The 15750-nt window shown below is 30.2% G+C and overlaps 1 protein-coding gene across 5 annotated transcripts in view; it reads right to left on the bottom strand.

Moving 5' to 3' along the window:
- Window positions 1-15750, bottom strand: part of jar (Myosin heavy chain 95F jaguar) — a 355723-nt gene that overhangs the window by 89068 nt on the left and 250905 nt on the right. For all 5 annotated transcript variants that reach the window (XM_075353648.1, XM_075353645.1, XM_075353649.1 and 2 more), the window contains exons 4-5: window positions 2563-2755; window positions 153-226 (exon numbers count right to left, since the gene is read on the bottom strand). In XM_075353648.1, coding sequence (XP_075209763.1) covers window positions 153-226; window positions 2563-2755 — 267 coding nt within the window. The remainder of the gene's footprint in view (window positions 1-152; window positions 227-2562; window positions 2756-15750) is intronic.

The following is a 15750-nucleotide window of genomic DNA, read 5'->3' as shown; positions in this document are numbered from 1 at the left end:
TCTAAAAGAATGCCACCTAAAATATAATAGTTCTGCAGTCAATGGAATATGTAACAGATATGAAAGAATTCTTGGAAAAATAATTTTGTATATATAAACATAAATATATTAAACATTAATTTTAAAATGTTAAAAATAAATAAGGAACTTACATAAATTTTATCCTTTTTGTAACGAATTCTTATATTATTCAGTAAGGTGGCTTCATTTAAATTCATTAAAGAACCTGAAAAAATTAATAATTCAAAAAACATTTAATTACTAAGTAAAATTCAAATTTTAAGTTATTTGTGGTTATAAAAGTTTTACATAAATTCTTACCAAAATCAAAAAAAAAAAACTTTAACAAAAACATTACAAAAATAAATAAAATAAAATTTTTAACGTTTCCATATGTTTCTTATTCTGTTGTTTATGAAACTATCATTGAACATCTTCACTACCAAAAGATTTATATATGATGGATCCCAAGAATATTGATGCCAGAATAGAAGCAAAAGAGAATGACTGTTTCATCATTACTATTCAGAGAGGGATAAATTCATGAACTACACAGTGACAGGAGATGAAACCTCCAAAATGTACAAACTGGTTCAAGGAGCAAATGGCAAGTTCCCCTTTCCGTGAGGGAGCTGTCAAGCTCATCTCCCTCACTTGTTTGATTAATGGTTACACTTATCTTTTAATTTTATCTATCTACTTCATGTTTTTTAATACTGTTAATAACAAATAAACAAGAAGAAGGCCAGATAAGGCATGATGATAAATAAAAGGAGGGGTGAACACTAAATGTTATATAAAGACTAATAAAAATTGAAAAGCACTAGTACAATAAGTTTTGACAATGGAGTTATTCCAAACTGTATCAACGTTTGATAAAAGAATGCAGCTAAGAAAGGTAAGTACTTCAATAGTACTCAACATAAAAATCATAGTGTTCTTTGCAAAAAATATAATAATAATTATTATATTAATAACAATTTACAATGTTAGTTTACAAATATTTTCTAGAAAAAAAAAATAGCATATTCTCATTTGATGGAACAAAAGGAACCAAAATTAGAAAGATACATTCAATATTTTTGAATTTTTAGGTATAATTAGGCCTGTGAATTTATGATTAAATGTACAATAACAATTTTTCCCAGGAAATGCAGTTGAGAAAAAGAACAGTGTCAATTATAACTGAAACAATAAAATTTTAAATGAAAAAATTTAAAGAGGTTTAGACTTCATTAGCAACTTTCTTTGCATATCAGTGAGTAAAGGTAGATTACTGAAGGATTATCTTATAGATTTTTATTACAAAAACATAAAACAGTGACACCTTCTTGAGGTATAATATTTTATACCTGAATATTGTGGTTAACAAATTTTGTGGGTAATTAAAAACACATGAACAGACAGATTCATCTCTTGAATATCATTTTTCAAATAATTTAAATTACACAATCAGTTACTTCTTAAATTACAAATTAATAAATTAAGTAACTATACATGTATCACTGATTCAAAGAGATGTGGTATGTAATTTTCCAAGCAAACACTTATGTACATAAATGGACAATGATATATTAAATGAACAAGACACAATTCAAATCCATTATGTTTTTTAATTACGTATCTGTTTAGCTAAAAAAAAAAATAAAAAAATAAAAATGACAGAGGGTTACAAAACTTTCCCAGCTTTGTTCTTGTAAGATTTTTATTTCAAATATCCCACAGAGGTTTTAAATATTAATGACTAAATAATGCAATATTTACAGTACAATATGAAAAAAAAATTAAAATGGTGAGTAAAAAAATTTGGGTCTGATTTGATCTTGATCAAATTATGTTTTTAATTTAAAAATTAGAGTGTTAGAAATATAACTGGGGAAAAGTTTTTAGTAAAAAATTGTGGGTCCCCAGACCTTGATGAATTGATGAAAGTATACTCAATTTACAGTAAAAGGGCAAAAAATATTTGGGTTCCATTTGGCTACCTTCCTCTGACAGCAATATACTTTATAATGTAATATATTATAATATATTTATTATATTTTATTTATTTTTTAATATAAACAAATAACATTTTTTTGACAATTTTCAAAGTATTTATGTTGAGCCAGTATACAGAAATTTATCAAAATACAGGTCAAAATATATAGTGTGTACATACACCTATAACTTTTAATTTGTTAAATTTTAATTTATATAACCTTTTTGTATTTTTAAACTACAAGGGGTCCTGAAATATTCACAGAAACCATGATACTCAAAACATTAACAGATTGCTATATTTCCCCATTATAGCTGTGCTGCTGCAACAGCAATAGAGCTGTAGTCAGGAAAATAAAACCAAACTGCCAGCAATAATAATAATAATAATAATAGCTGATACCAGTGTAAGAACACAATAGTCACTAAAGATGGTCACAAGGGTGACTGAAAAAAATTTTGAAATAAGTTATTAAAAACATTATATTTATAAACTTTGGTTAGGTATTCAGTTTTAAAATATTTTAGTTTTAACCATAAATACATTTTATGAAAAAATTAAAAAACTGACAGGTTACTTACAATTATCATCAACATCTTTATTGTCGTGATCTTCAGCAGTGTAAAGACGATCAAGGTTACAGGTAACTTTTGATTTTTTTGAGTCGAGTGGTTGAACTGTTACTTCATCCATACCGATGTCAATTATCTGTCCCAGTACAAACCCCTCAACGGGGTCAGAGACCCACACTTTTTGATGCTCCATTCCAGGCATCTAAAAATTGAACACATATTTATATAATTTCTATTTGTTCATTAAATATTAAATACAATTTTTATATGTAATCATATATTAAAGTACCACCTTTTATGTACGATTTTTTGAATGAAATAAACACATTGATAATATAAAAACAAACCTGAAATTGAATTAAGAAATGACTAAAAACATATCATAAAGAACTATTTTACTTTGGTGTATATCCAAGTATTACTATGCATATGTATCAATATTTATACGTTTTAAATATAATGACGTACATATATATTCTGAACAAAGTAGAATTTCAGAACAGACAATGTTAAAAAAAAATTGACATTGTTACTTTAAGTTGACAAGTTACTTAAAGTGTTTTTAAGTTGATGTATTCATTTTTGAAATGTTAACTTTTTTAAACACAGGATTTACCTGAACAGAATTTTTTGTGGTATTCAAGATCCAAAATATATTAATATCAGTAAAGCATTACATTAGTTTGAGAGGTGTTATAGGAAATTACTTTTCTAGTTAATTTTAAACTTTCAAAGTCATATCAGAGCGATAAAAACTTTCTATTAAATCTTCCTGTATTGGTCATAAACTATCAACTCTTTAGGGATTGATATCATTTTGCTGTCAGTTATCATGTGATGAAACTCATCAATAAATGTCGCAAGTGCAAAGTCCCTGACCTATTTTTATTTCAGTATCATTTTGTTGATTACTTTGTAGAATAAAAATTGAGGTAGATTTTATTGAGGTAGATTGATAGAGAGGGAAAAATATATTTTAAGAGAAATGGGAGACCAGTTTATTTTGTATCCATTTGATTTTAAGATATAATTCATTTGTGTGGAATAATATTTTATCTTTCTATGGGTTTTTTATACTGGGTCCGTCTTCTCTAGATGAAACTGAATACAGTTTTCTAAAACAATAATAAAGTTTAACAAAACTTTTAACATTTCTCAATAAATACCTAACTAAACCAGATATGACTTTAATCAAATCTCAATTTATTTGCTTAAAACTAGATCCATCTACAATCTAATAATTTTTTTAAATAAAACTAAATTAATCAACACTAGTTAGCTCGATATACGAGTATTATTATCATTTATAATGAAGAAGATGATAAATAAAACCGGCTTGAAATAAGTATAGAATGTTAACATTTTAATTATTACAATAAATTTAGTGCTTCTAAAGTTATGAACACACAGATAATTCTTCTAATTTAGTTAAGTAGCAATTAAGAGTAATAAAGTATTTACAACAGAAAAAAAGGTCACCAGTTTGTTAGTATTAATCTTAGCAGGAAATACAAAGAACATTTTTTATTAAGAGTCGTACTACTACATTTTACAAAAACATCTATACAATAATTTGAGAAAACAGATGCAATTACATTACAACAGACAGACCAATAAGTTTTTTAAGAGCTCAAAATTTTACAAATTAAATAAATTAAGAAATCTTTGAAACAAAAACTGATTTTCTTCTTTATTTTTCTTTAATAAATATAATATATTGAATATTTGTGTGAAAACTTCAGTGTTAGAGGAAAGCACAGGGATCACACTTCTGTAAATCAGTTAATTTGATAGTTAAAGGCTGTAATTTATGGTAGGTGGTCGTTGTTGGAAGAGGCATATGAAGGCTATTGTAGGTTGTGTAAAATACACTAATGGAAATATCTGCCGAGGCATTTATATCAGTTGCATCCTGACAGAGACCAAACTGATGACTGTGTTGTATTATCAAGTTTTATAGGATCTAAAAAACGATCTCCGGTAAAGCTCATAAGGGCTAACTAAGAATGGAGGGAGTGGTGTGGCGACCAGGATTTTCACAAGGCAGGTCAGTGTCTTCCCCTAAGGGGGTCAGGATGTGCAACAATGAAATGAATGGACGTGACTGATTATAGATAAAAAAAATAAAACAAATTAAATAGAAGTATCAAAATGTTGTCAAATCAAATTTCTGATATATTTATTTATGTATCAATCAAATTACTCTGTATTCCTTTTGTTATTAGATAAATAAATAAATAAAACTTTTATTCTAATCAATGCATAATGATAATAATAAATCACATAAGGAATATAACGCTAGTGATGAAGAAAGTAAAAGGAACTATCAGCAATTAAGAAATGCTATAAACAGGAAGTGCAAACTGGCGAAAGAAGAGTGGATTAAAGAAACGTGTTCAGAAGTGGAAAGAGAAATGAACATTGGTAAAATAGACGGAGCATACAGGAAAGTTAAGGAAAATTTTGGGGTACATAAATTAAAATCTAATAATGTGTTAAACAAAGATAGTACACCAATATATAATATGAACGGTAAAGTCGATAGATGGGTGGAATATATTGAAGAGTTATACGGAGGAAATGAATTACAAAATGGTGTTATAGAGGAAGAAGAGGAAGTTGAGGAGGATGAAATGGGAGAAACAATACTGAGATCTGAATTTTAGAGAGCATTAAAAGATTTAAATGGCAGAAAGGCTCCTGGAATAGACGGAATACCTGTAGAATTACTGCGCAGTGCAGGTGAGGAAGCGATTGATAGATTATACAAACTGGTGTGTAATATTTATGAAAATGGGGAATTTCCATCAGACTTCAAAAAAAGTGTTATAGTTATGATACCAAAGAAAGCAGGGGCAGATAAATGTGAAGAATACAGAACAATTAGTTTAACTAGTCATGCATCAAAAATCTTAACTAGAATTCTATACAGAAGAATTGAGAGGAGAATGGAGTGTTAGTGAAGTGTTAGGAGAAGACCAATTTGGTTTCAGGAAAAGTATAGGGACAAGGGAAGCAATTTTAGGCCTCAGATTAATAGTAGAAGGAAGATTAAAGAAAAACAAACCAACATACTTGGCGTTTATAGTCCTAGAAAAGGCATTCGATAACGTAGACTGGAATAAAATGTTCAGCATTTTAAAAAAATTAGGGTTCAAATACAGAGATAGAAGAGCAATTGCTAACATGTACAGGAACCAAACAGCAACAGTAACAATTGAAGAACATAAGAAAGAAGCCGTAATAAGAAAAGGAGTCCGACAAGGATGTTCCCTATTTCCTACTTTTTAATCCCTACATGGAACTAGCAGTTAATGATGTTAAAGAATAATTTTGATTCAGAGTAACAGTACAAGGTGAAAAAATAAAGATGCTACGATTTGCTGATGATATAGTAATTCTAGCCGAGAGTAAAAAGGATTTAGAAGAAACAATGAACGGCATAGATGAAGTCCTACGCAAGAACTATCGCATGAAAATAAACTAGAACAAAACAAAAGTAATGAAATGTAGTAGAAATAACAAAGACGGACCACTGAATGTGAAAATAGGAGGAGAAAAGATTATGGAGGTAGAAGAATTTTGTTATTTGGGAAGTAAAATTACTAAAGATGGACGAAGCAGGAGCGATATAAAATGCCGAATAGCACAAGCTAAACGAGCCTTCAGTAAGAAATATAATTTGTTTACATCAAAAATTAATTTAATTGTCAGGAAACGATTTTTGAAAGTGTATGTTTGGAGTGTCGCTTTATATGGAAGTGAAACTTAGACGATCGGAGTATCTGAGAAGAAAAGATTAGAAGCTTTTGAAATGCGGTGCTGTAGGAGAATGTTAACAGACTTATAGGCCACATACTAAGGCATCCTGGAATAGTTACTTTAATATTGGAAGGACAGGTAGAAGGAAAAAATTGTGTAGGCAGGCCACGTTTGGAATATGTAAAACAAATTGTTAGGGATGTAGAGGGTATACTGAAATGAAACGACTAGCACTAGATAGGGAATCTTGGAGAGCTGCATCAAACCAGTCAAATGACTGAAGACAAAAAAAAGGAATATTAATAAAAAAAAGGATACTTTATTAATAAAAGTTTATTAATAAAAAAAAGGTAATTTTCCTGAACCATTGCTGGATCTACCAAGGGAAACTGTGGTAAGATATTGATAAAGTAGTATTACAAAATGCATAATTAATTATAAGATAAAAAGATGTATTTACAGTTCATGGTAATTATGTAAAATATAAATACATAAAAAAATGTTACGGTAAATACATTAAGATATTTATTATAAAAAAAGAATATAGTCATATAAATCAGATTAAAAAAGTGATAATGAAAATTATTTACATATTTAAAAAACATTTAAGTTTTAAAAAAAAAATAATTAGCATTATTTAAAAATTCGTTGAAGTAATATTGTTTCTGTAAAAAAAATCTTTTAATTATATTTTAAATAAATAAATCAGAAGATTTTTTAAATGATTTGATAATTCTTTTCACTAAAAAGAAAAGAAATCTCAGCAGACATTTATTTTTACTTGACTGGTGAATATAGCGAGAAGAGTAAGATATATTAAAGGGAAAAGTTATATTAACAGGACTGAGACAAGGAGATGGACTGTCACCGCTTTCATTCAACTGTGCCCTTGAATTTATAATACGGGATTGGAAAAATTAAATAAAGACAATGTTAAAATAGGAAAAGGTATCTCAGTAAATTGCCTAGGCTTTGCGGACGATTTAGCCCTACTATCCCAAAATATAGAAGAGGCCAGATACCAACTGTCAACACTGGAAGAAATTGCAGGAAAAATTGGTCTAAAATTTTCATACGAAAAAACCAAAATTATGGTGAGAGACCCACTATGCATAAGCAAAGTAAAAATAAACAATAATGACACAGAACTAGCAGAAAACTTTAAAATATTTGGGGAAAACATCACACACAACCTCCAAGAAAATCCAAACTGGAATGAAAGAATAAATAAACTCATCAAAGCCACAATAAAAACTCAAAACATCTATAACAAAAAATGCATGTCCATAAACACAAAAATAAGACATTATAACTCAGTTATCCGACCGGAAATACTTTAAGAATGCGAAACCATATTTGGACCGTACCAGACAAGGTTTACCGACAAACTGGAAAAGATTGAAAGACAGATTCTACGACGATGCATCGGGAAAAACATTAAAAAAGACGGGATTTGGAGAATTATTCCAAACGAAGAGATTAACAAAACGATCATCCCGATAACTAATAAATTTAGAAAGAAGAGAATTTCCTTTCTAGGACATATTTTCAGAATGGAAGAGACCAGACTTATCAGACGGATAATCGAACTTTTCTGGAACAAGAAAAGCAGACCGAACTGGTTATACGAAGTACAGAAAGACATGGAGGAATTAGAGACATAACCCGTGAAAACCTAAAAACGAAAACCGGAAACTATGCGAAATTAAAAAATAAAGAAACAAGATTCCTATCAAAACCCAAGAAAACAATAAGCCGGGTGTACTCTGAACAAGAAAGGGCAAGAAGATTTGAAACCCTTAGAAATTACTGGCAAAAAAGAAAAGCTGAAAACAACAAATCAGCAAGAAAAGAAATAACTTGCCAAAAAAATGAACTAAAGTGATCCATTATGGTCTTAAAAGTAAAAAAGGGAAAAGTATGGTGAAAATAACAAAAATCAGGTATTGGGTTTTTTGAAAATCTTTACATTTTAGAGCCAACTAGTTCATCTAGAACAAAAAACATGTATTTATGTTTTTTTTTGTCTTCAGTCATTTGACTGATTTGATGCAGCTCTCCAAGATTCCCTATCTAGTGCTAGTCGTTTCATTTCAGTATACCCTCTACATCCTACATCCCTAACAATTTGTTTAGTATATTCCGTATTTATGTTACTGTATGCATATAAATATATATATGTGGCACTGTTTTTTGCCTTATATTTCAGGATTAACCAAATTAATTTTCTTCAAATTTGGCTCAAATATTCCTGTACATGAGCATTGATAATATAAATTTTTTTTAATTTGTTAAAGGGATGAAGATATCATGCAAAACCAATTTTGATTTTCTTCAGAAGTATTTTATAGAAAATTTTATTAAAGAAAATCCACTGTGAAAACCAACATTTATATAAATAATTCAAAAAATTGACCTCAACATCTTTAAATATATGTATTTTTTCTGTTTCCTCTCTTTTTCATAGGTTTAAATATTTTTCAAACATTTTTTTGAAAATTTATACTTCATATACCTATCAAGAAATGTCTACAATTTGTTTAAATTTATACCCTGGACCTAAAACGCAAAAAATCCTTTCGCAAGTTTTTTTCTTGTTTTAACCTTTATTAAAGGAGTTGTTCGATTTAGAGAAAACTTTACTTAAGAAAATTTGTTAAGCTTAACCAGTATGTGAATATTTTTAGAAAATCTGTACTTTAAAAAATTGAGTGTATGTGTGTGTGTATGCACACGCGTGCTTGCTTGTATATGTGTAAAAACGCTAGTATTAAATTGAGCAAAACAAATGTTACATTTTAAAAACGGACCAAAAATGACCTGATGACATTGATCGTTTTCAAAATAATCAAGGAGGTATCAGAGCATCACGCAAGAACCAACCGACTCATTGCTTTAAAATTTTAAGGATATACGACTATGTTCATGTTATCCCAGGGAAGGTTATAAAGCCATAGATCAAGGCCCTAGCCCTCTTGAGGGTATGAGAAGTTATCAAAGCTTCTACATCAAGGACGATGGAAATGTTGGAGGAAAGAGAGCTTTTCAGGCTTAATTATTATTTATCTGTATTATTCTCGCAAACATGAGGATAACGAACACAGTGGGGATCCAGGTGTGGAGCCCTGACCAGCTAGTTTTTGTTAAAATTTATTTCCCAGCTCTAAAAAATATATATTCTATTTTTTTTTTTTTTGCCTCTAACTCGTTTAATCTTTATTATAAATAGGCAGGAAAGTCCCCAACGGGTTAATTTAGTGGTGAACTTGTCATTGCAGATCAGCTGATTTTGAAGTCGAGAGAGCTAAGATTCAAATCCTAGAAAAGGGCAGTTACTTTTATATGAATTTGAATACTAGATCGAAGATAGCAATGTTCTTTGGTGGATGGTTTTTAATTAATCACATCTCAGGAATGGTCGACATAAGAATGGTCTTAATAATGCTTCATTTTACTTTTTAGTAAGTTTAAATGCTTCGCTAAAAATGATAAATGCATCGTAACCATTTTCGTCCAAATTGAAACACCTGCGAGTGAAATTAAAAAAAAGACAAACTTTTTGTACATTCATATGATTTAGTTCTTATTTTATAATTAATTGACAAAATAATTTGAAAGAATACAAATAAAAAATAAAAAATTTATACAAATAAAAATCTGGCCCCCAAAATATTTTGAGATTATACATAGCTTAGACAGATATTAATCGTGTCTCACGACGAAAATTCCAACAAGAATAAGTTATCATGTTTCGATTTTCGTTAAAATATATTGGGTCGTTTTTAAATCATGTAGGAATACAAAAATAAATAAATAATAAATGTGGACAGGTGGCTAATTTTCTTTTAATTTTATATTAAACATAAAATATACTCTGAATAATGCAAAGAAAGAATTTATAACTTATAGATAACAGGTAAATTGATAAGGTAAGATGGGATATTTAAAATGAAATGAAATATAACAAACCAACAATTAAATTAAATTACGCAAGACAATTCGTAATAAGTCGAGACGAGAGGCCTATGTTATCTTTCATGAATAAGCACATCAGTATTCAAATCACAAGCATCAAGGTCATTCATTATAGTCCCTATTAGAATTAAACTGTAATCAAATGAGCACCGGAAACTGACTGATAATAAATAGCCTCTTTAAAGTGTCAAAAAAAATTCAAATTATGCATACACAACTTAGCTCTTCTGTTTAAGTCTTCCGCTTAGGTGGAGCGAATGTTAAATTTAAATACTTACTTTAAATAACATATAAATTTCCTTAATTTGATGGCCGTTTTATATTTTCCAATATTGCTTCGATTAAATTTAGATTTCGTTTCGATAACACAAGAATTCGTATAGACAGGAAACTTAACAACTAATCCCGGACTCCTTTCAATCCCGATGCTTTGTAATCACCCACATCGACTCCACTATCTCTGGATTAATCTATCTGTGAATTAATGAAGTTTTCCGAGTGGATATACAGTTTATATGTCTACCAGGTTATTGGATAATATATTTAAACGACTACAGTACCGGGATCAGTATATTTATATTTAACTCCTAGGAAAGTTTCTGGACTACAGACGGTAGAGTAAGGCTAATAAAGACGGGATAACAGCGTGCAAAGACGGTAATACTAAGTAAATTGGTACCAACAGACGGAGATTCCCAGCAAAGCGCTACCGAATTCTGTGGCTCTACAGTGTCTTTCCAATCAGAAACTGGTACACCGAACAGTGTACATACAGTATTCCGCAAGGCATTCAGTTAATAGGAATTATATTTTTGTTTCCTTGTAGGAAGTGAAGGAAGTATTGTGATCGCGAAAAATTTCGGTTTTTAGATTTCAACGGAAATATCCATTTTGACTAGTTTCAGCGTGACGTCTGTACGTACGTAAGTATCTCGCATAACTCTAAAACGATTAGCCGTAGAATACTGAAATTCGGATCTAGAACTGTTGTAATATCTAGTTTTGCACCCCCTCTTTCGATTGCAATCGAGTGGGCCAAAAAAGCCAAAATCTAAAAAATTTGGATTTTGAAATTTTTCTCAACTATAGTAATCAAAGACCTCGTAAATCAATCAGTCCTCATTCAGAGCTTTTCAACGATATATCATAAGTGGTATTTATTTTCATTGGTTCCAGAGTTATAGCCAAATAAAGTTTTAATTAATGAAATATTTGGGTCCTACAAAGGGAAGATAGATGGGTTCGAATCAGAGTTCATCTCTTTTTTTTTAATTTTTAATTTTTATTTTAATAGATTGATTTATTAATAATTATTAAACTCCGATTGTAAAAAAAAATGTTTACAATAAATAATAAAAAAAAATTATTAAAAAATATCAGAAATTATTAATGAAATTAAAACTTTACGTACTTTTCATTTTGAAAAAAAAATATATATATGTAATTTAACAGGCGTACAAAACAGTCATGTGGTGTACACATCAGATTTTTTTTTTTTTTTTAATTAATTGTGTTATTTTGTGGTACTGCTCTCAAGGTTTTACCACGGTATCCCTTGATCCATCCAGATAAATACTGCTGAAATTTTTATTTTTTTATTTATGTAGCAGCACATCTATTCATTCCTGACGTGATGTACGTAGAGGGACATTATTATGTACTGAACAGAATAGAAAATTTATTTTATCTGTTAAGAAAAAGTGACAACCGATAACATTTAATCAATTACTTTTTTCCATTTTTTATTAAAATCTATTGTTTATCCTGGACAACGTGACAAAATTACCGAAATCTCTAATGATACAAAAAAAAACTTTCAGTCATAAATACGATCAAAATATTTACCTAAGCAATTCTATTTTATTTTTTCTTGCACGAGAAAAAACACTAAATTAATAGCATTCTGTAGTTGACGTGCAATATTTTTAAGAAGTAATGATCTGTTAAAAATCTGTAAAGATCTGTTACCGGTAATTTCCGATGGGTAAATTGTAAATCTAATTTATTTTCAATTACTTTTTTTTAACATCGTAACACAGAAAATAAAAACGTCTTCATTACTTGAAAGAAAAGCAATAAATAAATAACATTTTTAATGGATAATAGAAGAAAATCATACCTGGTGTATCTAAAAGCTTTTTAACACTCATATAAAATTAAAAAAAAAAAAAATATATATATATATATATATATACAAAATAAAACCTCAAACATTTCTTAATTTAGAGGTGTTAAAAATTGAAGGCGAACGGGGGAATTACACCGGGATGGTCGACTGGTGAACTCGTCATCGCAAATCAGTTCATTTCGAAGTCGAGATTTCTACGGTTCAAATCGTAGTAAAAGCAGTTAGTTCAATACGGATTTGAATACTAGATTGTGGATACCGATTTTCTTTAGTGGTTGGATTTCAAATAACCACACATCTCAGGAATGGTCGACTTGAGACTGTACAAGACTACACTTTATTTACATTCATACACATCATCTTCTGACGTAATACCTTACGGTAGTTCCGGAGGGTAAACAGAAAAGAAAAGAACGAAAGGAGGAGTAATTAGTAACCATTCATATATTTTCTTAGGATGATTGACTCCAAAAGTTGTTTTTTTTTTGTCTTCAGTCATTTGACTGGTTTGATGCAGCTCTCCAAGATTCCCTATCTAGTGCTAGTCGTTTCATTTCAGTATACCCTCTACATCCTACATCCCCAACAATTTGTTTTACATACTCCAAACGTGGCCTGCCTACACAATGTTTCCCTTCTACCTGTCCTTCCAATATTAAAGCAACTATTCCAGGATGCCTTAGTATGTGGCCTATAAGTCTGTCTCTTCTTTTAACTATATTTTTCCAAATGCTTCTTTCTTCATCTATTTGCCCCAATACCTCTTCATTTGTCACTTTATCCACCCATCTGATTTTTAACATTCTCCTATAGCACCGCATTTCAAAAGCTTCTAATCTTTTCTTCTCAGATACTCCGATCGTCCAAGTTTCACTTCCATATAAAGCGACACTCCAAACATACACTTTCAAAAATCTTTTCCTGACATTTAAATTAATTTTTGATGTAAACAAATTATATTTCTTACTGAAGGCTCGTTTAGCTTGTGTTATTCGGCATTTTATATCGCTCCTGCTTCGTCCATCTTTAGTAATTTTACTTCCCAAATAACAAAATTCTTCTACCTCCATAATCTTTTCTCCTCCTATTTTCACATTCAGCGGTCCATCTTTGTTATTTCTACTACATTTCATTACTTTTGTTTTGTTCTTGTTTATTTTCATGCGATAGTTCTTGCGTAGGACTTCATCTATGCCGTTCATTGTTTCTTCTAAATCCTTTTTACTCTCGGCTACAATTACTATATCATCAGCAAATCGTAGCATCTTTATCTTTTCACCTTGTACTGTTACTCTGAATCTAAATTGTTCTTTAACATCATTAACTGCTAGTTCCATGTAAAGATTAAAAAGTAACGGAGATAGGGAACATCCTTGTCGGACTCCCTTTCTTATTAGGGCTTCTTTCTTATGTTCTTCAATTGTTATTGTTGCTGTTTGGTTCCTGTACATGTTAGCAATTGTTCTTCTATCTCTGTATTTGAACCCTAATTTTTTTAAAATGCTGAACATTTTATTCCAGTCTACGTTATCGAAAGCCTTTTCTAGGTCTATAAACGCCAAGTATGTTGGTTTGTTTTTCTTTAATCTTCCTTCTACTATTAATCTGAGGCCTAAAATTGCTTCCCTTGTCCCTATACTTTTCCTGAAACCAAATTGGTCTTCTCCTAACACTTCTTCCACTCTCCTCTCAATTCTTCTGTATAAAATTCTAGTTAAGATTTTTGATGCATGACTAGTTAAACTAATTGTGCTGTATTCTTCACATTTATCTGCCCCTGATTTCTTTGGTATCATAACTATAACACTTTTTTTGAAGTCTGATGGAAATTCCCCATTTTCATAAATATTACACACCAGTTTGTATAATCTATCAATTGCTTCCTCACCTGCAGTGCGCAGTAATTCTACAGGTATTCCGTCTATTCCAGGAGCCTTTCTGCCATTTAAATCTTTTTAAAGTGCCATTTAAATGCCATTTAAATCTTTTCTCAAATGTTGTTAAAAATTTGCAAACAAGAGATCTAGAATCTATCCATCGTGACGTATCGTAATCCAGAAGGCAAGATTTGGAATAGTATTTAGATTTTCCTTGGTAAATAATAAATTCCTGAACTTGCCAGTAACTATTATTATTATTACTTGCAGCCAAATCAATCAATTATAGACGTAACCTCTTGCGGTAGCTCTTGCTAATCACTCTTTGACAAAGTCTGCCTCCAGTCCCTACAATGCCTCTCCGTCACGAACCCTCCTCTTCCAGTTGATTCGGCAGCCCCTTTCATTTTTTTATATCATCAATCTGCGGATTTTTCTCTTAGTCGAGTCAGATATCTCGGAGACCAATCCAGCACCAAAGCCGTCTAACGGCTATTCTCGCAATGTGTTCTACCCACATCCACTTTAGATATTTTATATACTCCCAGCACATCTGTTATTACATGCTTTTCTTTAACTCACTTTCGTTCTACGGTTAACGGATAGTACACATGCGCAGAAGGTTTTTGGGATGAACATCGAAGCAGTCCATCAACCAACGTAACGCTTCGATCATCCTTGTACGAGATATCGAAAACTCCCGTATTATATTTACTCCCGTAAATATTTAAACATCGCACTAATAAAAAGTATAGAATAAAAAATAAAAAAAAGCTTTTAAAAAATCGTAATAAATGAACTACCAGTAAACATATATATATAAGATAATTTTGTCTTCAATAAAATATGTATAAAGTTGTCTATTTTTGCAAGACCACAATGAAAAGCATGGGGCGCGACTCAGTTCTATTTTGCATCTTAACTTAAGTTCATCCAAAGAGATTTACTAGATATTGTATATGAAAGCGGGCTCCATGCTTTTCAGTGTGGTGTTGCGAAAATAGACAACTGCATACATATTATTTTGTTGAAAAAAAAAATTATCTTCTATTTATGTTTACTGGGTAATCCATTTTTTTTTAGATTTGTTTAAAAGTATGTTTTTAATTAATTTACCTTTTTTTATTGATTTAACACTGACTGCTGTCTTTCTACCTAGTTTAGTCAGACCCATAATATTTCTTTCCATTCCTTGTTGTGCTGATATTAATTTTCTCTTTATTGGATTGATTAATGTCCATGTTTGACAACCGTAAGTAAATACCGGCAGGGCACATTTATCAAATACTTGTTTCTTCACTCACAGGCATTTTGGAGTCGAAAACCACTGAGTTACGTCCAAATGGATTCCATCCGTTTTATACGTCGTAGAACGTCTCAAAGTAGCGAGTTATTCGCATTGATGAATTGTCCCAAGCAGATATATTCTTCAAAACTTTTTAACTTTTTGTCTTC

The sequence above is a fragment of the Lycorma delicatula genome, chromosome 1, assembly GCF_047948215.1.
Source record: "Lycorma delicatula isolate Av1 chromosome 1, ASM4794821v1, whole genome shotgun sequence".
Classification (NCBI taxonomy): domain Eukaryota; kingdom Metazoa; phylum Arthropoda; class Insecta; order Hemiptera; family Fulgoridae; genus Lycorma; species Lycorma delicatula.
Note: the sequence above shows the minus strand (reverse complement) of the source record. Positions and strands in the feature narration are given on the sequence as shown.